This window comes from Erinaceus europaeus, chromosome 19 (assembly GCF_950295315.1).
Source record: "Erinaceus europaeus chromosome 19, mEriEur2.1, whole genome shotgun sequence".
Lineage (NCBI taxonomy): Eukaryota > Metazoa > Chordata > Mammalia > Eulipotyphla > Erinaceidae > Erinaceus > Erinaceus europaeus.
This window is the reverse complement of record NC_080180.1, coordinates 6,297,724-6,321,974: the sequence shown is the minus strand read 5'-3', so window position 1 is coordinate 6,321,974 and position 24,251 is coordinate 6,297,724. Positions and strand designations below refer to the sequence as shown.

The following is a 24,251-nucleotide window of genomic DNA, read 5'->3' as shown; positions in this document are numbered from 1 at the left end:
AACCTGCAGAGAATGAGAAAAGTAAGAAGGTGCTGCCTATTTTGGGAGAATACTAGCAATATTGATCTGTGCACATTCAGTCTGTACACGAAATGTTCTAAATGAACATGTAATAAAAAAATATAAAATTTCAACAATTTTCTAAGGGGGGAGTAGAGTGTGTTCAAAGGCATTCCATTTGTGAAAGCTATTATTTTGAACACTGCCCAAAATTTGCAGAGAAAATTGTGTCCTGTGTATGTTATCTGGACACAAAAGCTGCACAGTATCATTTCCAGCATCAGTAGCCAGGAATGGCTTCCTTATGCTGGTCCCACACAGAGCCACACAGGAATCCTGGCCATTTCACTGTGTTGCACAGTGAACTCTAGGACACAACCCTCATGTTCTTTTTTTGTAATATTTTATTTATTTATTCACTTTTGTTGCCCTTCTTTTATTGTTGTCATCGTTGTTGGATAGGACAGAGAGAAATGGAGAGAGCAAGGGAAGAGAGATGGGGAGAGAAAGACATACACCTATAGACAGCTTCACCGCTTGTGAAGCAACTACCCTGCAGGTGGGGAGCCGGGGGCTCAAACCGGGATCCTTAAGCCAGTCCTTGCACTTTGTACCACCTGCGCTTAACCCGCTACACTACCGCCCGACTCAACCCTCACAATCTAAGTCATACCAGTGGTGCTCCTGGACTTGTACCCACATTCAGCTATTCCAAACAGGTTACTAAACTGAAGCAGTGTTTGAATAGTCATATAGAAGCAGCAGAGATCAGCCTGAAGGGTTGAATAATCCATTGTGGATCTAACAGCAAACCCTCTGCGCTCCACATAACTGATAGTGTAATGCTGTCAACTTGGCCATGTTGCAATCTCTCCCAAATGCCCTGCGCTCACGGTTTTGAATATATTGGCCTCAAGGAATCTGTACCTGATCCGGAAGGCAGAATGTTATGCTCTGGTGCTCTGCAACTCATGCTGTGACTTGAATCACAACAGAGTCACAGTTCTCAAACAATCCCCAGACGTGAGTAAGTTCAAAGCCATGAATGAAGGAAAAGCAACATTCGAGACCCCCCCCCAATGATTCTCCCTTGCAGCTTTCCCCAGAGAGAGTACAGAAGAGAAATTATAGGGAGAATGACGCATTGAAGGTACATCCAAATTGTCCGCACAGGAACAACAACTCATTGGGACCCCAAAGACCACTGGGCTCCCCCCACTTTCCCACCCCCATCAAAGCTGGTACTTGAGGAAACCAGGTGACGGTTGAACTGCTGAGGACAAGCTGACTTCACAGGGAGAAAAGAGGGCCCCCAAATCTGTCCTGTGGTCACATTCCCCCCCTTCTGGAACACACAGTAGGAATACATCTGCTCAGCAGGAGCCAGGGCCTACCACTGCTGCCCAGGCCTGGGAATTAGCATAAGCGCTGGTGGAACCCAGCAGAGCTGTGCAGTCTTATCAAAACAGTAAACCAAAGGCACCATTGCTTCCTGGGGGGACCGCAGAGATCAGCATCTCCATGAGGATGGCCATTTCCACCTTTGCTCCATTCCACTCATCCACCTGGCCTATGCGAAAGACAGATAAATCTGGAAGGTGACTCAGTTATCAAAGCTTAATCGGCTGCTAGAATTACAGCTGATCCTCTGGATGTGGTTTCCCTGCTGGGTCAAATCAACACTCCTGGCACCAGGGATGCAGCAATGAGCTGGAGAAAGCTTCTTTCTCTCTGTGTAAGCAGAGGGCACCGGGCACAGAGTGCAGCCTTGTCACTGTGTTGCTTTGAGGTGCTTTCAAGCTTGCAGCCTTGAGTCGGAATCTAGTCTGAAATAGTGCAACCTCAGTTGTACAGACAGTGGGGCATCCTGCCTCCCCCTAGCTACCCCAGCAATTGTGATAACCAAAAATGATTGTCCAATGTCCTTGAGAAGGCAGAACTGCCACCGGCAGAGAGCCACTGATACTCCAGGGACCTGCTTCAGTCACCTTTCCACCTACAGGACATCAGACCAGCCCGCTATGCTGAAATGACAGTGACAGGATAAAAGCAGTGAGAAAGGACTACTCCAGACACCTGATGTGTTCCAGAAAGTGAGGATACAGGGCACAGTAACTCAAGGACCTGCCTCCACATGGGCACCCCAAGAGGTCAAAACAGTGTGTATGGGGTCCTGGTATCTCTTCCAGGGTACAGAGAAGCTTCTGGTCCCCCATTCCTTCATGAGGATGCTGAAGCTAGCACATACCTTATTGCCACTGCAGACCATCTGAGAGCCTGCTAGGTATGAGTGGGAGCCAGAAAAACAGGGCTCTGCCTGAAGCTGTTATCTGACACAGGAGCCTAGAAGACTCACTGGGGCTCTAAGCTCTGGAGGTGGACAGAAATCAGGCACTGAGCCTATGCCACGTCCCTCTCCAAAAAAAAAAAAAAGAGAGAGAGAGAGAGAAGGAGAGAAACAGTTTCCAGTTTCTTCATGGGTCCAGGCAGAGACTGAACGGTTCTGCCCGCAGGCCATAGGGTTACTGTTTGACAAAGGCAGCTCACCAGGGCCTGGTTTTTGTCAGATTCAGCACTCACAGCAATGCTCCAACTTCCCATTGATGTAGCACAAGTTGGTCCTCAAGGCAGAAGGTCAGCTACACATGCTGGAGGCTCCAATGCCCCAGCCCAATTCCTGCACATGGGCTGCTTTCTTTCTTTCTTTCTTTCTTTCTTTCTTTCTTTCTTTCTTTCTTTCTTTCTTTCATGTAAATACAATAGTTTGTACATACATAACATTTCTCAGTTTTCCACATAACAATACAACCCCCACTAGGTCCTCTGCCATCCTTTTTGGACCTGAACTCTCCCACCCATCCACCCCAGAGTCTTTTACTTTGCTCTAATACCCCAACTCCAGTTCAAGTTCTACTTGTGTTTTCTCTTCTGATCTTGTTTTTCAACTTCTGCCTGAGAGTGAGATCATCCCATATCCATCTTTCTGTTTCTGACTTATTTCACTTAACATGATTTCAAGTTCCATCCAAAATGGGCTGAAAACGGTGAAGTCACCTTTTTTTTAAAATTTTATTTATTTATTTATGAGAAACATAGGAGGAGACAGAAAGAGCCAGACATCATTCTGGTACATGTGCGTCCAGGGATTGAACTTGGAACCTCATGCTTGAGAGTCCAATGCCTTATCCACTGTGCCACCTCCCGGGAACACAGTTTCGTTTTGTTTTGTTTGGTTTGGTTTTTTTTACCTCCAGAATTATTGCTGGGGCTCAGTGCCTGCATCATGAATCCACTGCTCCTGGAGGCCATTTCCCCCCTTTTGTTGCCCTTGTTGTTGTAGCCTTGTTGAGGTTATTATTGTTGTTGTTGATGTCATTCGTTGTTGGATAGGACAGAGAGAAATGAAGAGAGGAGGGGAAGACTGGGGGGAGAGAAAGATCGATACCTGCAGACCCGCTTCACGGCCTGTGAAGCAACTCCCCTGCAGGTGGGGAGCCGGGGGGCTTGAACTGGGATCCTTACACCAGTCCTTGTGCTTTGCACCATGTGCGCTTAACCCACTGTGCTACCGCTCGACCCCCGAAATCACCATTTTTAATAGCTGAGTAGTATTCTATTTGGGCTGCTCTTTCTAATCCACACCATTGGTCTCAGGGAATGCCTGTGACTGGCTGATGGAGGAGCAAAACATTCCAGCATTATGTACAGTTGGCCCTACACAATCTGTATCACCCATTCCCCTTTTTCCTTCAGGGTGACACTGAAGGAAGAAGGGCCAAGAGAAGATTCCCCAGAGGGCAGAGCTGTAAGCAGTGCAGCTAACTGTTTATCTTGCCTAGAAAGAGAGCATGTGTGATGTCTGACTCTGTAGAGATTTGCACACTGGGGCTGAGCTTGGCTGAAAGCTCATGGACTTAGGAGGAACCTGATCTGAATATTAATGACTGGGGGAAATGATGTGACTGACACAACATGTGGAGACCACTGCGTCCCATGTGCTTGCTCATCAAAGGTGACTCAGGCTGGAGATGTCAGTGCTTGCTGCAGCCGCCCATCTTCCCAGCAACAAGGATGAACACTTCACCAAGGCTGATCAGCCAAATGCAAGGAGTAATACTGAGCTCCCCAAAAGACTCGATTCCCAGGATAGAGGTTACCTGGTGGCAGGTGGTTTCTTCTAAACCCCTTTGATCTGAGGAGGGTCGTGTTGTGATGTCACTGGGGAAAAACACCCACTGTGCCCATGAATCATAATGCCACGACCACCACGGGAAGACTCAGAGCACACACTTTCACCATCATGGTGATATGCCAGTCGGCTCTGCTTCTACACAAGGAGTTGATAGTAGAGCAAATGAAGCAGGGCTCTGGGTTGACCTGGATGACTTCACCGGTCTTTTCTGCCCCCACTGCCCTGAAGCAGCTGGCTGGCTGGAATAGCACAGTGGCCTCTGAAAGATTCTGTTGCAATGCCAGCTGGCTGACAACACAGAGGTAAAGTAACATCTTCCAGGATCAAGTATGTTCTCTCTGTTGGTGACCAGTCGACAGTGCACAACCAGGATTTATGGGGCTCAAAGACACACGTGGGAACAGCTCTGCATACTGTCGCCCTTAGCTGGCCCCCAGCAGAGATCCTTTTTCTCTTTCTGGTCTCAGTGACCCTGAGAGAGTACCTGAGAGAGGAAATACTCCCACCAGGTGTCATAGCAATGTTCCACTAAACTGCAAGTTGAGACTCCTTCATGGCAGGAAATCAACAGGAGAAGAAGGGAGTTATTATCCTGGCCATCCAGAGGAAACTGGGCTGCTGTTACAGAACAGCTTCAGGAAGAGGAGGTTTCGATGCAGGAGATTCTCTGGGGCACCTCTTATTACCCGTGTCCTAAGACAAGACCGTGGAAAATTACAATAACCCAATACTAGCAGCACTTTGGATGGTCCAAACTCTTCAGGAATGAAGGTGTGGGCTGCCTCTCCAGCCAAAGAGCTATAGTCAACTGAAGTGTTGACCCAAGGCCAAAAGACTATGGAACTGGTAGCAGAAGGCGGTGACTATAAATACCAATGATGACCACGTGGCCAGCTGCAGCGACAAGGACCATTAGGCTTATGAAGATACCTGTGCAGATATTACCCAATTCTCATGTATTTTTTTTTTATAATCTCCCTCCTTCAGTTCTCAATCACCCAATATGAGCTAATGTTTATGTCAATACTGCAGTTACAGGGGGTAAAAAGGCAGAGGAGATGTATCACTCAAAGACAAAGGGACTCGCATCCACTTTTGAGAGCGAGAGCGTGGTGTTTGATTTATCTGGGATGGCTATATCATGCTAGGGAAATCACTAATTTTGCTATTACCCTTGTTTGGAAATGTGATCACATTCCTTATTTAAAAGGGATGACCGAGGTGACATGGATGAGCTGTGATGGCTTTGATACCTATACTGACTCAACTAAACCAATGCTACATTTCCCAGAATTCTATTCCTGGGTGAGCACAGGTCACAAGCCACATGTGTACAGGTTTGGGAATAGTCCTCATGGCCACTGACAGGCACAGAAGCCTAGTGCAGGACCAGACACAGCTGCAGCTCAAGCATCATGGAGCCAATCTACTGACCACCTGCATGAGCTTCTCTGCACCCTCTTCCAGGGGACACACTTCCCCTCTAGGACACCTGTCACCATCTCAGAGGTCGGGAAGTGATGACATCTAGGATTTCTGACTTATTCTCAAGGACCCTCATGTGTCCTGTTTACCCCCACTTCTCATTTGCCTTTCCTTCCTGACTGATGGCCCTGCAGGCAGGTTCCGGGCCCTGGAATCCTAGGCTTGAGTGCAGCACCTCCAGGCAGAGCTGAGTCAATCCCCACATCTGTGTAACTAACTGAACTCCAGAGCTCCCACTCACAGGAGCCTCCTGCCCCTGCTGAACTCAGATGCAGCAATATGGGTAAAGCTGCAGTGCTCTTACTTTTAAGTAGTTGAACACAGAACTGTATTTCTAATTTAAGTCGCTACTATGTAAATTTGTCTAGGAAGAAATTAATTCTTCTGAATTAAAAAATACTCATTAGGAATTTTTAGAATGAATTTTAGGGGCAGGGGAAAGCATTTCCTTTAAAAAGAGAACAAATGATGAAATCAGTGAACTTTCTCCATCACTCCACCAAACCTTGCCTACCAAGCCACTATCTATAATTTCTAACGGACAAAAATATAAGAATTGGCATCCAAAAAAGACAAAGAAGAGAATTATATTCCAGCATACACAATGACACTGTCAAAAGTATCTTCAGCACGCAAATGCCTGACTTGAAGTTTGCTTCTCTATCAACACTTGAGCTCAGTAAAATCAATGTAATCTCAAGAGAGATTCCACTAGCAATGTTTAAAACAGGAGAAAACTCAAGTGTAGACCTGTACTCAGTCTGAAGAATGGGCATACTGACATGAAGAAAACAGTACACAGACATGGGGAAAAGGCCACCCTAAGAACTTGAGTTCAGGTGTGTGTACTCATCATTGGAGGGTAGGAGAAAGAATACATGACATCACACACAACTGTACACATTCTCATCACCATCAGTTTGACTCCTGGCTCCTTTGGCATCACCACTGAACACTTGGCCACTGCAAAGAATGTTAAATACACTTAATAACTGAGCAGTGACAATTCACCCAACAGGTATGTATCCTACTCACTTTACAGATAAGAACACTAACCTAATGTTATCCACCTTCTAAATGCCTAAGCTAGGAATATGTCAACCGTAGGAATCTCCTTTCTACAGAGTCTGTGCTTCTAAGCATGACACACCACCATAGTAAGGCTGCTCACACGCAGAGCAGCGTTGTCTCTGGACAACTGTCCTCTGGCCACTCCACTGCCTCATCTATCATGTCACCTGAGGGTTCTCTGGCTTCCCACCTGCTTTTCTTACACTTAGTTTAAGTGTCCTGTTAATATAAAGTAATACCTCATACTGTAAACAAAATGCAATTTTGCAGCGTGTGCACTTAACCAAAGGTGTGCCACTGCCTGGCCCCACAAAATGTAATTTTGTGTTAACATTTAATGTAATTTTTATGATCTAGGCATAAGGAAGAATATAAATGCATGACTTAAAATGCAGGCAATTCTAAGGACTGATATATACATATACATATACATATACATATACATATACATATACATATACATATACATATACATATACATATACATATACATATACATATACATATACATATATTAGAGATTTATTTCACAAAAGGAAGGTCAGAGCACCACTGTGGCATATGCTATCTGGTGACTGAATCCCAAAATGCAGACGTGTTCGTAAGTTAAACATAATTTACAATTCAGTAAAACAGAGGGAAGCACTTACATCTTTGGCAGACTGACTTCCTTTATCTAAGTGTAAAAGATAATAACAGAAGCTATAGCTAACACCTTAAACAGACTCTCCTGTGTGCCAGGCGCTGGGACACTGTAAGTGCCCAATCATATAAAGCCAGTAACCTTATATGGCAAGCACCACTGTTATTCTACTTGCTACAGAAATAGAACTTGCACATAATAAAGAAACTCAGTGGCTTCCCAAGGTCACAGAGTTAACATGGCAGAGCTGGGATTAGAACCTGCACAGTTGGACTTCAAAGCAGGCATCCTTCACCAAGCAATTACATAGGCCTCTCTATCTGGATTGGGGGTGGGGGTGCAGAGGACAAAGACCCCTTTATAAGAGATAAACAGTTGAGCCAGTATTTTATTTCTTAAGGTCCTCCTCCTTAAAATAACTCCAATGTATCCCAAAAACTCCTCTGGGAGGGCCTTCTCTATTGCCTGCCAGAAGATATTCTGAGCTAGCACAACTAAGTCCTCAGGGGAAAAGAAAAAAACATCTGCCTAAATTATGCCAAAAAATATGGTACTAAATTCTTAGAAACTTCCTGGTTATTTCACTCCCACAAATATAAAAGTCTTATAGCAAACTCCTACCAGAAACTACAATGGGTGTTTGTTCTTGAAATCACTGGATTTGACTGAATTTAACACCCTACTAGTGAAGGCTTTATTCTAAGACCTTCAGTTCAGATATATTTAGTAAATCTAACAAAATCCAGTAATTATTTCCTAATATATAAGCTAAAGATCACATTATCTTAAACGTCAATACACTTTCTGAATAAGTTTTTCAGTGAAATTTTAACTGATTAACTTAGGAACGTTAGTATGAAGAGTGTAGGGCATGGTGCCTCTCTCCAAAACACTGCCTAAGTTCATTGTAAGAATGACCAGAGTTTGAAAAGCAAATCGCCTGTCTCCATAGCACCACCTCAGATTCTTGAAGCACTTCATAATCTTCCACAAAAGTGGATCCCAATTGCACCCACTTACTAAACATCCACCTAGTAGCTGTGTTGCAGAGTTTGAGGATTTCTTTTCTCAGTACTTTAGGAAGGTGTTCTGCTGACATATTCTTCCTGTTTAAAATGCAACACAACAAGCAATCCTGCAAACTTTTGAAAGCCAATTATGTCAGGCATCACTGACTGATTGACATGGGAATCAGAAACAGGGTTCTTAGTCTAAGGGAGTTTGTAGTACCATGTGTGGGACAGGTTTAAGAAAATTACAGCAGAGCTTGAAAGTACTGTGGCAAAGTGCACATGAAGTTCAATTCTAGCAGTGTGGACAGCAGTCTCTCCATGGCCACACTCTTCCCACCTCCCTAGTTGTTCTCCCTTTGGGGAGTGGAAAGGAGGAGAAGAGGGAAGAAGTAATCAGTCCAACTGTGCCAACCTTCTCGATTTAAGGCCTTTCTCCCTAGCCATGTCCTTCCAGCACTAGTACTTGGGAATTTACTAGAAAGCTAATTCCCCAGATTTAAACAAGTGGCCACTGGTACATAATGCATTTTCCTCTGGCCCTTGGTACTTGAGCCCAAGAGTGGCCAGAAGGATCAATGGTGCAATGTAGTGATGCTATGCAGTCAATAAACGATTTCTACCAAAAAAAAAAAAGTATGCTAGGGGGCCCAGTGGTGGCGCACCTGGTTGAGTGCATATGCTACAATGTGAAAGGACCTGGGTTCAAGCCCCCATCCCCACCTGAAGGGGGAAAGCTTCACAAGTGTTGAAGCAATGCTGCAGACATCTCTCTGTCTCTCTCTATCTCCCCCCTCCCCTCAATTTCTGGCTATCTCTATCCAATAAAGAAAGAAAGAAAATTTTAAAAATCAGAAGAAAAAAAAGTATGCTATTAGGTCGTTCTAAAAGTCATTATGCATTTTTTGCACAGAAAAAAAAAATGTCATGACTTTTCCAACAACCCAATAGACCATTTGTGAGTCCTAGTAAGTGCCAGCAGGAAAAAGGTTAGACGGCATTAACTAATGATTCACTTGCCATTGGTAGCTAAATAATCTTCCTCTTGAGGAACAGTACTCAGCATTCATTAGAATCACAAAGACAGGAAGTCTAGAGAGGGCAGGGAGCTCTCAATCTCAGCCTTTTGCTTCCCATTCACACCACCCTATTCTCCTGCCCTGGAGAGTCAGGAGTCTCTGCCTTCTGGTCTACTAACACTGTTAGGGTCTTTGGGTGTCTCTAGGCTTACTGCAAACATCCTAGACCACAATGAGACGTGTATGGAATTTCATTACACAGTATGCGTCTTTTCTTAAATGATGTTAAAATAACTGATGCTTTTTTTTAGTTTTATTTATTTTTTTAATTTCTTTATCAGGGGATTAATGTTTTACATTCGACAGTAAATAAAATAGTTTGTACATGCATAACATTTCTCAGTTTTCCACATAACAATACAACCCCCACTATGTCCTCTGTCATCCTTTTTGGACCTGTATTCTCCCACACACCCACCCACCCCAGAGTCTTTTACTTTGCTGCAATACGCCAACTCCAGTTCAGGTTCCACTTGTGTTTTCTCTTCTGATCTTGTTTTTCAGCTTCTGCCTGAGAGTGAGATCATCCCATATCCATCCTTCTGTTTCTGACTTATTTCACTTAACATGAATTTTTCAAGGTCCATCCAATATCGGCTGAAAACGGTGAAGTCACCATTTTTAATAGCTGAGTAGTATCCCATCGTGTATATAACTGACGCTTTTTAAAACAATAAGGAAGAGTATATTCAAGATTATGCCCCCTGTGATCTAATAATCTTTTAAACTGTTATTAAATCATTCAAAAAAAGAATTCAAAAAGGAAGGAAGGAAGGAAGGGACGGACACTGAAATGGAACCATGACAGCAGGAGACAGATCAGTTCTGATAGCAGCAAAGACAACTGAGGATTTATAGTCAAGGGGCAGAGAAAGGGAGATTCCCTGGATGGAAAGTGATTAAGAGGAGAAATGGGTGTGGGGGAGTGGGGGGTAGGGAGATGTTGCTAGAACTGGCCTTGCAGGATTCTTGCTAAACAAGTGTCAAGTACTTAGACAACAAAGGTAGGAGAGGAGGACTCTGATTATCCTCCCAGGACAGTCAGATATCAAGAGTGGAAGTTTCCCCCCTAAACTGACTTAGAATCAGCAGTACTCTTTGCAAGGACTAAGAAGAGGACAGCCCCTGAAGGACAAGGTCAAAGCTGTGTAGAGAGGAAGGCTCAGAGGTGCCCTGGGTTAGGAGAGAGTTGCCCCAACACTGGCCTTTCCCTTTCTCTCAAGTCTTTATCCCATCTGCCAGAGAAGGCTTTCAGAAAGTCCGCATTAGGGGCCAGGTGGTGGCGCACCTGGTTGAGTGCATATGCTACATGCACATGTTACAATGTACAAGGACCTGGGTTGGAGTCCCCCAGTTCCCATCTGTAGGGGGAAGTTTTACAAGTGCTGAAGCAGGACTGCAAGGTGTCTCTCAGCCTCTCTCCCTCTATCACTCCCTCCCCTCTCGACTTCTTGCTGTTTCTATCCAACAAATAAAGACAATAATTTTAAGAAAGAGAAAAGAAAGCAAAGTCTGCATTAGAAGTGCTGTCAGGGACCCTAAGGAAGCAGTCCACTAAATTTAAAAACCACAGTGTTCTACCACACACCTAACACACAAAGCGCACCATTCGGTCTGTCCCAGGGGAACCTGTTTACATCACCTGGCACAAGAGTACCTCTCTCTGAAGCCTGGGTTCAATGGCTGACTTTCTTGAGCATGCCCCCTTGCCCACCTCCCTCTTCCTTCTCTGCATTCTGATCCCTCAGCAGCTGGGGAGGTGGACCTGTCCACTGTGCTGGACTCTTGTCTATCTCCTTCTCCCTCCCCTCTCCCCCACCAGGGCAGGAGATGGGTTTCATTTGCCTTTGTCTCCCCGTGGGCTCCAACTGAGAGGAAACAAACAGAAAAGGGAAAAAAGCAAACTCTCTTTTGAAATGGTGAAAGCAGCATTGCTGATCCCCAAAGACAAGGTAGTAGTTATATTTTCTTCCCAGATTTAAAATAAAACTGTTACTGTATCCCTTCTTCGTCTAGCGTTTGCCCTTCTTCCGTAGCCAGTCAACAGCGTCAGGTTGAGCCTGATGGAAAGTTTCGAGACCTCCTTTGAATCTGGAGAGGTGGCAGTCGTTGACTATGTGGGTCATAGTCTGTCTGGAGCCGCAGGGGCAGTTCGGGTCGTCTCTGGCTCCCCAGCGATGGAACATAGCGGCGCACCGGCCATGGCCTGTTCGATAGCGATTGAGGAGGGCCCAATCATAACGTGCTAGGTCAAAGCCGGGTGGACGCTTGCAGGGGTCTGTGATGAAGTGTTTGTTTTTTACCTCAGCTGACTGCCAGCTCTGTTTCCAAGAGTCTGGAGCAGAGAAGTTCAGTGTAGGCGTAGGGGACCAGATTGGGTGACGAGACGTCAAGCGTTGGACAGGGTGGGCGAAGATATCCGCGTATATTGGCAGGTCCGGTCGAGCGTAGACGTGGGAAATGAACTTAGATGATGCCGCATCCCGACGAATATCTGGCGGGGCGATGTTGCTGAGAACTGGCAGCCATGGAACCGGGGTGGAACGGATGGTTCCAGAAATTATCCTCATGGAGGAGTATAATTTGGAATCGACCAAGTGGACATGGGGGCTACGGAACCATCCTGGGGCACAGTATTCTGCAGTGGAATAGCATCATGCCAGAGATGATGATCATAGTGTGGCAGCGCTCGCGCCCCATGAGGAGCTGGCCAGTCTTGCAATGATGTTATTCCTCGCGCCCACCTTTGCTGCAGTTTTTATGAGATGTTCGTGAAATGACAAGAGTGCGATCAAGAGTAACGCCAAGATAGACTGGCTGGGCTGTATCCCTTATCCCTAATTCAAGAAACATTTTGAGCTGCTCCTCAGGTTCTGATTTGTTTACAACAGAAACTAAACTGGAACAGACAGTGGTCAAAACAATATTAATACTCGTTTGCAAGAAAGTTTCAGTCTATAACCAGAAACCCTTTACGGGGAACTCATTCGTTCTGCTGGACCTCGCCAGCAAAAATCTGGTGAACTATACACAGGGCAAAGCAGTGCCTTCCTGGGGAGGCAGCTGTCTCGCCGGCCCTGCTTCAAATCAGGGCTACAAATGCCACATAAGTCTACCCATTATGCCCACGCCAGAGAATTCTTTGTTGTTATTTCCCACTTTGTTAGTAGAACTTATCGTCTCTCCCATTCCACTTTCAATAATATAGTCATCAACTATAAATCATGTCAGTGGGAAGGTGAGATTTGTTATATCACTATATAAATCAGTATGTTTCAAAGCCTAGTCAGTATTATTTGAGTAAGAATTCCTTGGTGGTTTATGAAAATAACCCACCCTAGAGGAACAGAGCAGGAACAGGGCACAAGGCTTAGAGAAGGGGAATTTGAAAAGATCTCCTGGGCTAGTTCATAAACTCAATATACTTGAGAACAAATGAGCAAACAAAATGCTGGCTTATTAAATTGTTGAGTACCCAAAAATGCTGAAAACTACAGTAGCTAACATAGGATATACAAAAGTAATATGGGGGTGGGAGAGTCAGCATGATGGTTACACAGACTCTAATGCCTGATGCTCTGAGGTCCCAGGTTCAATACCTCATGCCACCATAAACCAGAGCTGAGCAGTGCTCTGCTAAAATAAAATGAAATATTTATATAAAAAACTGTAATCTGGAAGTACTCTATGACATCAATGCATTTTCAATTTACATAGGAAGAAAAAAAATTTCATAGAAAGGAATTATATAGGATAATGCTAAGCTCTATGGTATAGAATAATCTTCAGACTTCTGATCAAGTACTACTATCTTTAAAATTCAAAGTATGGGCCACTATAGGAATATTTACATGACTCATGTATGTATTACTTTGCTCAAAGAGTCTGTGCATTTAAAAAATAATACAAGGGGGGGGGGCTGAGTGGTGGTGCAGCAGGTTGAGCACACATGGCACAAAGCTCAAGAACTGGCCTAAGGATCCCTGTTCGAGCCCTGGCTCCCCACATGCAGGAGAGTTATGAAGCAGATCTGCAGGTGTCTATCTTTCTCTCCCCCTCTGTCTTCCCCTCCTCTCTCCATTTCTCTCTGTCCTATCCAACAACAACGACAGCAATAACAACAACAAACAACAATGGCAACACAAGGGGTAAAATGGCCTCCAGGAGTAGTGGATTAGTAGTACAGGCACCCAAGTCACAAAAATAACCCTGGAAGCAAAATAAAATATAATAAAAAAACAATAATATGAGGGGGGCAGGATATAGTGCACCAGGTAGAGTGCATACTTAACCATTCATGAAGACCCAGGTTCAAGCTCCCAGCCATCACACTCAATGGGCAAAGCATCTGAATGCAGACAGAAGAACACATCATAAAAAGAAAAAAAATAACTCAAATAAATAAATAATAATAATATAAAATAGCCATAGAAGAACATCAAAAAGAACAATATTTGCATCATAGGGGGAGCAGAAGGTGAAGAAAGAAAAAGGGGGAAGATTTTTCACTTCAGGAAATAATAACCAATAATTTTCTTCAAATGGAAGGAGACACTCAGGTCCAAGAAACCCTAAGAGTTCCAAACAAAAGAAACCTAAATAGATATATAACAAGATATATTATAATTTAAAATGCAAATATCAAAGATAAAGAAAGATTCCTAAAAGCAGCAAGAAGGAAAAAAAGTGTCACCTGTAAGAAAACCCACATAAGACTACCAACTGACTCCTCAAAAGAAAAGTCTAAAGGTCTGTCCCATCCAGAACTCTGAAGACCTACATCCAAGAATTCTTTGTCCAGTTAGGTTATCACTTACATTTGGAGGCATAATAAGGAGGTATTTTTCCCCCCCGGAAATAACAGTTAAAGAAACTCTATCACCAAACCAATGAACCCTATATGAAATGTTAGAGACTTACACAAAAGGAAAATACTAAATGACCTCATAAAGAGTATGTGAAGAAACAAAGAAATAGAATAAGCAAAGTCAAATAAAAACAGGTCTTTATCCCACAATAACCTTGGATCCATACTCCCCAGAGGGATAAAGAATAGGAAAGCTATCAGGGGAGGGGATGGGATACAGAGATCTGGTGGTGGGAACTGTGTCTAGTTGTACCCCTCTTATCCTACGGTTTTGTCAATGTTTCCTTTTTATAAATAAAAAAAGAAAAAGAAAGAAAACAGGTCTTTAGATTAGAGTCAAACTGAAGAATTGAGGTTACTAAAGGAGACTGACGGAGGTAGTGAGTTGTAAGGATACAGGACATCCAATAGACTTTGGTGAAGAGATATTGGTACTTTAGTAGTGGATTGCATGTGGTAACATACTTTGAAGAGTTGATCTCAGTGATGATGTATCAACATATAATAGTTGAAGTGATAGACCTCATTAACAGAACCAAGAATAAAAATCAGATGAATATCTGTATTGATGCAGAAAAGACACTTGGAAAACTCAACTACCTTTCATGATAAAAATTCTAAACTTTCTAGGAACAATTACATCAATATAATAGTTATACACAAGTATAATAGTTATATGTAAAAAATCTCACATCTAGCATTAGACACCAAGGTGAAAACTAAAATTTTACTCTGAAATCATGACCAAAGCAAGGCGAAAATACCCATTCTTGCCGCTAATATGAAGAAAATTTTAATTTTGACTAGAAATTTGGACTATAAAATTTAATACTGATAAAAAAAAATTCATTCGACCTAGGGATATTCACAGATTCAATGTGATCCTTACCAAAAACTTAACAGTACTTTTTTTTTTTTTACAGAGAAAGGGAGAAAAAGAAAACCCTAAAATTCATATGAAACACAAGTACCCTAATGTGCCAACACAATCTGAAGAGAGAAAAACCAAGTGTAAGGGCTCACTTCCTGACTTCAAGTCATGTTACAAAGCGATAGTACTCAAAAAGTAATATACCGGCCTAAAGACAGACATACAGACACATAAAACAAAATCAGGATCTACATTAACCTATATTTATATGGTCAAATTATCTGACAAAAATACCAAAAATACACAAGGGCAGGCTTTAAAAAAAAAAAAAATGAGGTTGGGAAAAATGAGTATCGACATGCAAAAGAATAAAACTGGACTTTTATCTAATACATAAAGATCAATTCAAAACAAGTAAAATACTTAAATGTAAGACCTGAAACTATTAACATTTTAGAAGAAAACATGGGGAAAGTTTCATTACATTGGTTGTAGCAACCAAGGTAACAACAGACAGGTAGGGCTATATGAAGCTAAAAAAAAAAAAAAGAAAAGAAAGAAAAAAATAGTGTCTTCTATTTCTCCAGACAAACAACCTCTCCAGTATGTCCTGGAACCTTGTTTTTTCAGAGCTCTAGCCCACTAGGGAAAGATAGAAATAGGCTGGGGGTGTGGATTGACCTGCCAATGCCCATGTCCAGTGGAGAAGCAATTACACAAGCCAGAACTCATATCTTCTGCACCCCAAAAGTACTCTTGATCCATATTCCCAGTGGGGGAGCAGTGATAGGAGGAAGAGGATAAGAGGGCTCTGAACTCCAGCTCCATCAGCACCCAGAGAGAGAAGAGGGAAAGGAGAAGAACATTTGGATGTAGTGATGGTGTCATGAGTGGCTTGGAGGGGAAGAGAGATTAGACCAGGAAGAAAAGGGGGCAATCATGTACAAATGTAGACAGTTAGTTGTAGAGATGATGACTGGCCCATGTCTGCAACCTTAGGTGGCTTGCAGTGGAGAGATTGGGGACTCAGAGCTCCGGTGGCAGGAATGGTGCAGAAGTATACCCCTGTTGATACATAATTTTGTAAGTCAATATTAAATCACTAATAAAAAAAAAGTGTCTTGTGTTAAGTCCAGACTGCTCTGATCACACTCAATTAATCACTTCATGCTAAAAAGTGTGTGCACAGCAAAGGAAATGATAAGCACAATGAAAAAGCAACCTACAGAATAGAAGAAGATATGTTCGAGCCACATATTTGATATATATAAGGAATTCTTTCACTTCAGTGAAAAAAAAATCAGACTTTTCCTTCTAAAGGGTGAACCACTTGAATAGACATTTCTCTAAGAAAAATACCCAAATGGCCAGCTGGTATACAGAAGACAGGCCAACAGAAAAAAGAGTCAACATCATGGATCAACAGGAAAATGAAAATCAGAATCACAATGAAATATCACCTCAATCCTGTAAGGATAGACATTATAAATAAAAACAGAACAAAACAGATACTACCAAATATTGGTAAGCATGTAGAGTGACTGGAATCCTTGTACACTACTAGAAAGGATATAAAATGGTACAACTACTATGAGAAATGGCATGAACAACTAATCCATGACCCAGCAATCCTACTGCTAGGTATTTATCCAGAAAAATTAAAAAATCAGGATCTCAAAGAGATCTGGATTCCCATGTTCACTGCAGTGCTGTTTACCAGATATGAGAATTACCCAAATGTATATCAATGGGCAAATGAAGAAGATGTGTAATATGCATATACTAGTGGAATATATTCCCACCAGAAAATGATATTCTATCAAATGCTACAATATTGGTAAGCTTTAAGGACATTACTAACTGAAACTAAGCGGTCATGATCAATTCCCCTTAAATGAGCTACCTAGACCAGTCAAACTTAGAGCAGTGGCAAGTAGAGCTGGGCCACAGACGAAGATGGGAGTGGGTATAAAGTTTCAGTTCTACAAGATGAAAAAGCTCTAGACATCTGCTGTACAACATTGTGCTTATCGTTAACAATATCGTATGTGCACTTAGAAATCTGTTAAGAGGGTAGGTCTATATTGGTTTTACCACAACTAAAAAAATTTTTTAAAAGAAAGAAAAAACCTAGAGAGAAGTTAATAGTGATTTAAGTACTCTTTTTAAAAAATATTTTATTTATTAATGAGAAAGATAGGAGGAGAAAGAGCCAGACATTATTTTGGTACATGTGCCGCTGGGGATTGAACTCAGGACCTCCTGCTTGAGAGCGACCTCCCGGACCACGTGATTTAAATACTCTTTTAAAGAAATTTAAGTGAGCTGAAACATAAGATTTAGATGTGCTGCATACAGTAACTATACTCTACTTCAAATGATATTGGAAAATGCAGTATGGAAAAGTAATCAGTTGGAGGGATTGAACTGGAGCTTAGGTATACATAAGATAGGAGGGGAAATTAGCATATGTAGTCAGCATACCAGAAACACAGAAAGAATAATAGCAGGGCTATATTGCAAGAGATGACATCTGGTGCATTTCCAAAGTGATGAAAGATATAGGTCCACAGAGTTTAGGCTTAAACAAAATTATAGTTTGAAAAACAGAGAGGTACCGAACTCATGGGAAACCCAATGAGAAGCTGAAGGCAGGTGGAGCAGGGAAATGAGAGTCCCGAAAGAAAACTCTCAAGAGACCAGAAGCAAGGCGATACTCAAAGAAGTGACAACTGAGAACTGTCAGAACTAATGGAAAATATAGTTTCAGACATAGGAAGCAAGCAGGAAAAAAAATTTCAGGTTAGCACTGGAGAGATATCCCACTGGGTATAGCACCTGCCTTGCCATGTGTGGACCAACTCTAACGTCACAGAGAAGGAAGGGACTGTGGCTCTGAAGTAAGCCCCAGTGTAGTGCCCTTCCTCTAGACTACACCAACAATCCACAGTAACACACTGCAGGGAAAACATGACACCTAGGAAAAACTGAAAATCTCAAAAAAAAAAAAAAAAAAAAAAAAGAGGGGCTGTAGCGCAGCAGGTTAAGCGCAGGTGGGGCAAAGTGCAAGGACCGGTGTAAGGATCCCGGTTCGAGCCCCCGGCTCCCCACCTGCAGGGGAGTCACTTCACAGGTGGTGAGGCAGGTCTGCAGGTGTCTATCTTTCTCTCCCCATCTGTCTTCCCCTCCTCTCTCCATTTCTCTCTGTCCTATCCAACAACAATGACATCAATGACTACAACAATAAAACAGCAAGGGCAACAAAAGAGAATAAATAAATAATAAAAAAAATTTTTTTTTAAAAGAGAGAGGGTGAAGTTCACTAGCAGATGATTTCTGAACAAAAGCAACTGACATCCGGGGACAATGTGATGTTAGCTTCAGCACAGTGAAAGAAAGCAATTGTCAACTTAGAAGAGATACTTGGACTGGGCAGTGCTATCTTTCAAGAACAAGGTTTAAATACATTCAATTTTGAAAAAGAAAGCTGATCAGTAACAACTGCTCACCAAAAGGGAGAGAGACATTGACTCCCACAGTGAAGATGGAGATGAAAGGAGGAAGGGCAACCTAATGGTAATAATTTTTATATCAAGTGGCAAGGTCTGCAAAGAGCATGTGCTTTAACCACCGCAGTTAAATGAGCAGGGAAGTCACAGAGGTAAAGACACTTTTTTCTCATAATGGGCACCCAAGTTTGGAGACCAACGACATGATCGACACATGCAGAAGGCACCTCTAAATGAAACATTATGGAAGACTTCCTGAAAATAGGAAGACTTAGAGAGAGGGGGAGAGGAGAAGGGCACTCCGGCAGAAAATGGCAAACATTCAGAAGTAAAAGTCTGGCATAAACCTGTTTTCTTTAATTGTCTTATATGTTCTTTAAAAAAAAAAAAAAACTTCCGAGCCCCCGGCTCCCTCCTCACCTTCAGGGGAGTCAGTCCCTTCACAGGTCTGCAGGTGTCTATCTTTCTCTCCCCCTCTCTGTCTTCCCCTCTTCTCTCCATTTCTTTTTTTTTTTTTTGATTTATTTATTTTCCCTTTTGTTGCCCTTGTTGTTTTTCATTTGTGTTGTAGTTACTATTGTTGCTATTGATATTGTCATTGTTAGATAGGACAGTGAGAAATGGAGAGAGGAGGGGAAGACAGAGAAGGGAGATAAAGACAGACACCTGCAGACCTGCTTCACCGCCTGTGAAGTGACTCCCCTGCAGGTGGGGAGCCGGGGTTCCAACCCGGATCCTTATGCCGGTTCTTGCGCTTTGAGCCGCGTGTGCTTAACCCGCTGCGCTACAGCCCGACTCCCTCTTCTCTCCATTTCTCTATGTCCTATCCAACTACAACAACATCAACAACAAGGATAACTATAACAACAACGGAAACAACAAGGGCAACAAAAAGGAAATAAAGGAAAAAAAAAACTACAACCAGAAACAAAATGATCCAAAGGGGGGGAACATCTACCTCTAAAATGCCACAGCAAGGAGGTTAGCAAGTGAAAATATCAGATGCTTTATGACCTTGGGCCAGTCATTTAACTTCAACAAACTGTTTGTAGGGTGCAGCAAGATCTGTCTTTCCCATCTCATGTCCTTAGCTGCAAAGGGAGAAAGTAAAGCAGTGATCTATTTCATACCAGCACTGGACACTATGCTGGGCAGTATGACAGAGAATGAAAGGGAGAGGGCAAGTCTGAGGTTAAAATGAGTGAGAGCAAAGGCAGACTTCCCTCTTGCAAGGAAGCCCACAGAACAAGCAACTGTGAGCCACTTCTAGCGTTTGCCCTTCTTCCGTAGCCAGTCAACAGCGTCAGGTGGAGCCTGATGTAAAGTTTCAAGACCTCCTTTGAATCTGGAGAGGTGGCAGTCGTTGACTATGTGGGTCATAGTCTGTCTGGAGCCGCAGGGGCAGTTCGGGTCGTCTCTGGCTCCCCAGCGATGGAACATAGCGGCGCACCGGCCATGGCCTGTTCGATAGCGATTGAGGAGGGACCAATCCTAACGTGCCAGGTCAAAGACGGGTGGATGCTTGCAGCCACTAAGTACTCCCTACTATCCTCACGGAGTTTCAGATCTATCAAAAGAATCTCCACCAAGAGTTTGGCTATTAAGTTTCCAAATAAATTTGGTCAATCTTCAAACACCCCAAGTAGAGGTCATTTACATCTCCTTCTTACTGATCAAAACTTCCCAATAAAAAGGCTAGTCTGAGAGCCAGGTGGTGGCATACCTGGTTGAGCATACATGTTACAGTGCGCAAGGACCTAAGTTTGAGCCCCCTCCCCACCTGCAAGGGGAAAGCTTTGTGAGTGGTGAAGCAGTGCTGCAGGTGGCTGGCTGGCTTGCTGTCTGTCTGTCTCTCTCTCTCTCTCTCTCTCCCTTCCTAACACTCCCTTCCCTCTCCATTTCTGGCCATCTTTATCCAATAAATAAATACAGATTTTTTTTTTTTTTAAAAAAAGGCTAGTCTGGGCATTGTGGGAGTCTGTAAAAATTAGCATCATCAAAATTTCCAAAACACACCCAGAAAGGTTTTCCTTGCATCAGTTAAAAGCATACAAGAGTAACATAATGCTGAACTACTAGCTCTTTCCATGAGGGAATCATCTAAGCATAGCCAAACAGAAGAATAAGAGAGTTATGGCAATTGTCCATTATTTTTCTAGCCTGACTCTTGCATAAATTAACTCTGTCATCTGCAGTGTGCCTTTTTCTACTCCACTGTGAAGTGTTTATTGCCTTTAAAGTTAATCATTGGTTGTTCTGTTGTATTTAGTCATTTGAGGCCTATTAGCAGTACACACAAATCTTTCATCAAAGAAAATACTTCTGTGAAAGCACACACAGAACACTCTCAAAGGAAAGCAATTCATTCTCACTCCTCTATGCGGTAGGTGTGTATACAGGAGGTCAAACATACTTCTTTTGAATTTTTAATTTACCCCCAATACCACTTAGTGATAAAGGGGAAGGAAAATATAACATATTCCCAAGGATGCAAAATCCAAATACGCCTACCCATGACGAAACACAGTTTTATGCTAACTGTAAATGACAATAAAATATCCAAATAGTTTTTAACTACCATTATTTGCTTATTTTGATTTCTCGAAGTGATAAAAATAAATTTGGTTATGTTATTAATACTCCAAATGACGTAAAAGTCTTTATTTTTAGTAGGCATAGAATTATAAATTTTCAATCATTTTTTAAAAAAAATACGACACTTTAACTGACACCACCACAAACAAATGCACATATCGACTGCCATTAATAGTATTAATGTTTGATAAAAAGCAGGCTTGTTACTTTATCTCATTGATGAGCGATAAGAACTGATAATGACATTTATTATCAACTAGAGAATAAAGCGAGACTCCAAAAGGTGACTTAATAGCTATCTATGGTGGTCCCTTTGACAAAATGCTTTTCAGCACTTATAAACGAATTCAGCTCTGTATGAACATAGTAATGGACAGTACATTCTTTATTTGAGATTATATTTTCCTTTCCTGTAAACTCCAGAAGGTGAGAGGCCTTATTAGATCTTGTGAATTCACTCCGCCTCAGGACTAGAGCCGAGTGCCTAGTTATTGGGGAACTATTTTCTGCCACAATTAAGAGACAATCAGAAAGAAGGTAAAGTAAGCAAAGTGGTGGGGGCGGGTTATAATACACAATACAATGACAACAAAGGACAAGACCATACAGTGATTTTGAAATACTCTGCTCAGAGACAGAGCAGATGGCTTTCCACAGCATTATCATTTCCAGAAGGTAGAAGAGAATTTGTCAGAGTAGTACTACTGCCTAGCTTGCAAACCAATTCCCCCCCCGTCCCCGTTTTACATGTGATGCTACATTCTGTACTATTCTAGATGCTTCTTTCTACAATGCTCTCCCATGTCTGCATGAAGTCCCTTATTCATAGCAAGTGCAAAAAAAAAAAAAAAAGCTGTACTAGGCAAAGCCCAAAAGAAGATAAAAACAATGTGTTTTCCACCCTTCCTAGGTTAATGCTGTGGACTGCTAGTAAAACCCAAGGACAGCATCCTCTTAGTTTTCTTTCAGACTGAGATGACACAGTGAATACCAGAAAAAGAAAAGAAAAAAAGTTCCTGTAAGGAAGGAGGGGAAAAAAAAGAAAAAGAAAAAGGGAAAAGATCCACACCAACTTGGCTTTCAAATGAACTTTATCCAAAATTTTCATCTCTCCCTCGATCTATAAACCTCAGTCAAGTATAAACATCAGATTTTCAAAACAGCAGTTATGATGCAGAATGTGTTATAACTGACGAGATCAGCAGCCTGACACTCTCCTAAAACCATCTGAAAAGCACGACACTAGAGAAGACAAAAGCATGCTCTGAAATATCTTCCGGGGACTGCTAATAAAGGTCTCTTACTAAAATCCCTTCTCCTGTCTATGCTATAATGAATATTAAGTTCCCTACCCACCAAGATGAAATAATCAGTTTATACCTCCCTCCAAGATTCAGAGGTGAGCATGTGATCCTCTCTCTGATGCCTTTTGTCTTAAAAAAAAAAAAAAAAAAAAAAAGCCAAAGCCCTTCATCACGTTTTCTTACCAAGCCTCTATGGCGCTGCTCCCCCAAGAGCAGGAAGCCTGGAGGAGCTCACAAACAGTCTATCACAATTTAGGACCCTCCATCCCCTACAGCAAGCCAGCAAAACCAGCCAAGGTCCTATGTACAGGTCAGGAAGGGATTTCTACAGAAAAAAAAAAAAAAAAAAAATCCCTTTCCCACAAAGGATTAAACACACAACTGTACTTAGCAGAAGGTGAAAAATACAACTGGTCTTGTTCTTTGGGTCTGTAAGAGTTTAGGCACCCGGGGGCCCTCTGCATGTCCACACCAAGTCTGCAGGGCAAGTGGATCAAAGGCGCAGAAAATCCTTCCTTCAAAGAAATGCACCTTGTGACACTTGGGAGAGGCAGGCGAGAGGTTTCAAGTCAATCCTGCCCTGATTTAAGACTAGCGACTTGAGGAAGCGCAGAAAACGCCTCTGGGCTCTGTCTGGCTCTGAAACATTTTTGCAGCCCCGCCGGGCCCCCCCATCCTGCACCCCCCCACCCCCACCCCCACCCCAGCGGTTGGCGGAATTCTACTCTTCCCGGCTCAAGAGTCTGCGGGCTGAACCAACTCCCACCCCCAAACACACAGCCAGCCTGGTCCCGCCGCCCGGTCCCCCGGACTGCCCACCTGCCTCCTCGGGTGCCCAGGACCCGAGACGTGCACCCGGGTCCCAAACAGCCAAGTCATGGGGCAGTGCGGAGGGTGCGGAGGGTGCGGAGGGCTATGCACCGAGCAGCGGCGCAGGGCGGGAGGGGGCGTCCGCGATGCTCCCGCAAACACGCGGGTGGGGACACCGCACGCCACGCCGGGGAGCCAGGCCAGCATCCCGGGGTCCCCGCGGTCCCTCCCCGGCTCCCCGGCCTCAGTGCCCTCCATCACCCCGGATCCTCCGGGAGGACGACCTCGGGCGCGGAGGGCGGGGAGGGCGGAAAGGGGGCTCGGGCCGCGGCGGGGCGGCCCCAGGGCTCGGGGGAGGGTCCCGCGGCGACGGCGCTCACTCACATTCTCCGTGTCCCGCTCGTTCACCGTCGGCAATGGCGTCCGCGCCGACATCTTGTGCGGGCGGCGGGGTCGCGCCGCGGGCCGGGGGCGACAGGGTGCGGGTCCCGGGGCGGCGGCACAGCGCGGGGGGCCGGGCCGGGCCGGGCCGAGCGGCGCCCGCAGGCCGCGGGGCGGTGCAACAAGCGGCCGCGGCGGGGAGCGCGCCGAGAGGCCGCGGCCGGGGCGGAGGAGGGGAGCGGCCGGGGGGCGGCGGCGGCGGCGGCGGCGGGGGCTCCGGGCCGAGGGCGGTTGCCGGGCGCGGGCCGGAAGGCTGCGGCGGCGCGCCGAGGGGCGGGGAAGGGGAGCCGGGGAGGCGGCGTCCGGCGCCCCGCTCCGGGTGCTGCGGGGCCGCCGGGGCTTTGAAGGTGAACTCGCGCCTCCAATCAGGGCCG

At 44.0% G+C, this 24,251-nt stretch overlaps 1 protein-coding gene across 3 annotated transcripts in view; it reads right to left on the bottom strand.

Annotated features, from left to right (window-relative positions):
* Positions 1 to 23,720, bottom strand: part of MARK1 (microtubule affinity regulating kinase 1) — a 111,292-nt gene extending 87,572 nt beyond the window's left edge. For all 3 annotated transcript variants that reach the window (XM_060178461.1, XM_060178462.1, XM_060178463.1), the window contains exon 1: positions 23,446 to 23,720. In XM_060178461.1, coding sequence (XP_060034444.1) covers positions 23,446 to 23,694 — 249 coding nt within the window. In that variant the 5' untranslated portion in view covers positions 23,695 to 23,720. The remainder of the gene's footprint in view (positions 1 to 23,445) is intronic.
* Between the last annotated feature and the right edge of the window lie 531 nt (positions 23,721 to 24,251).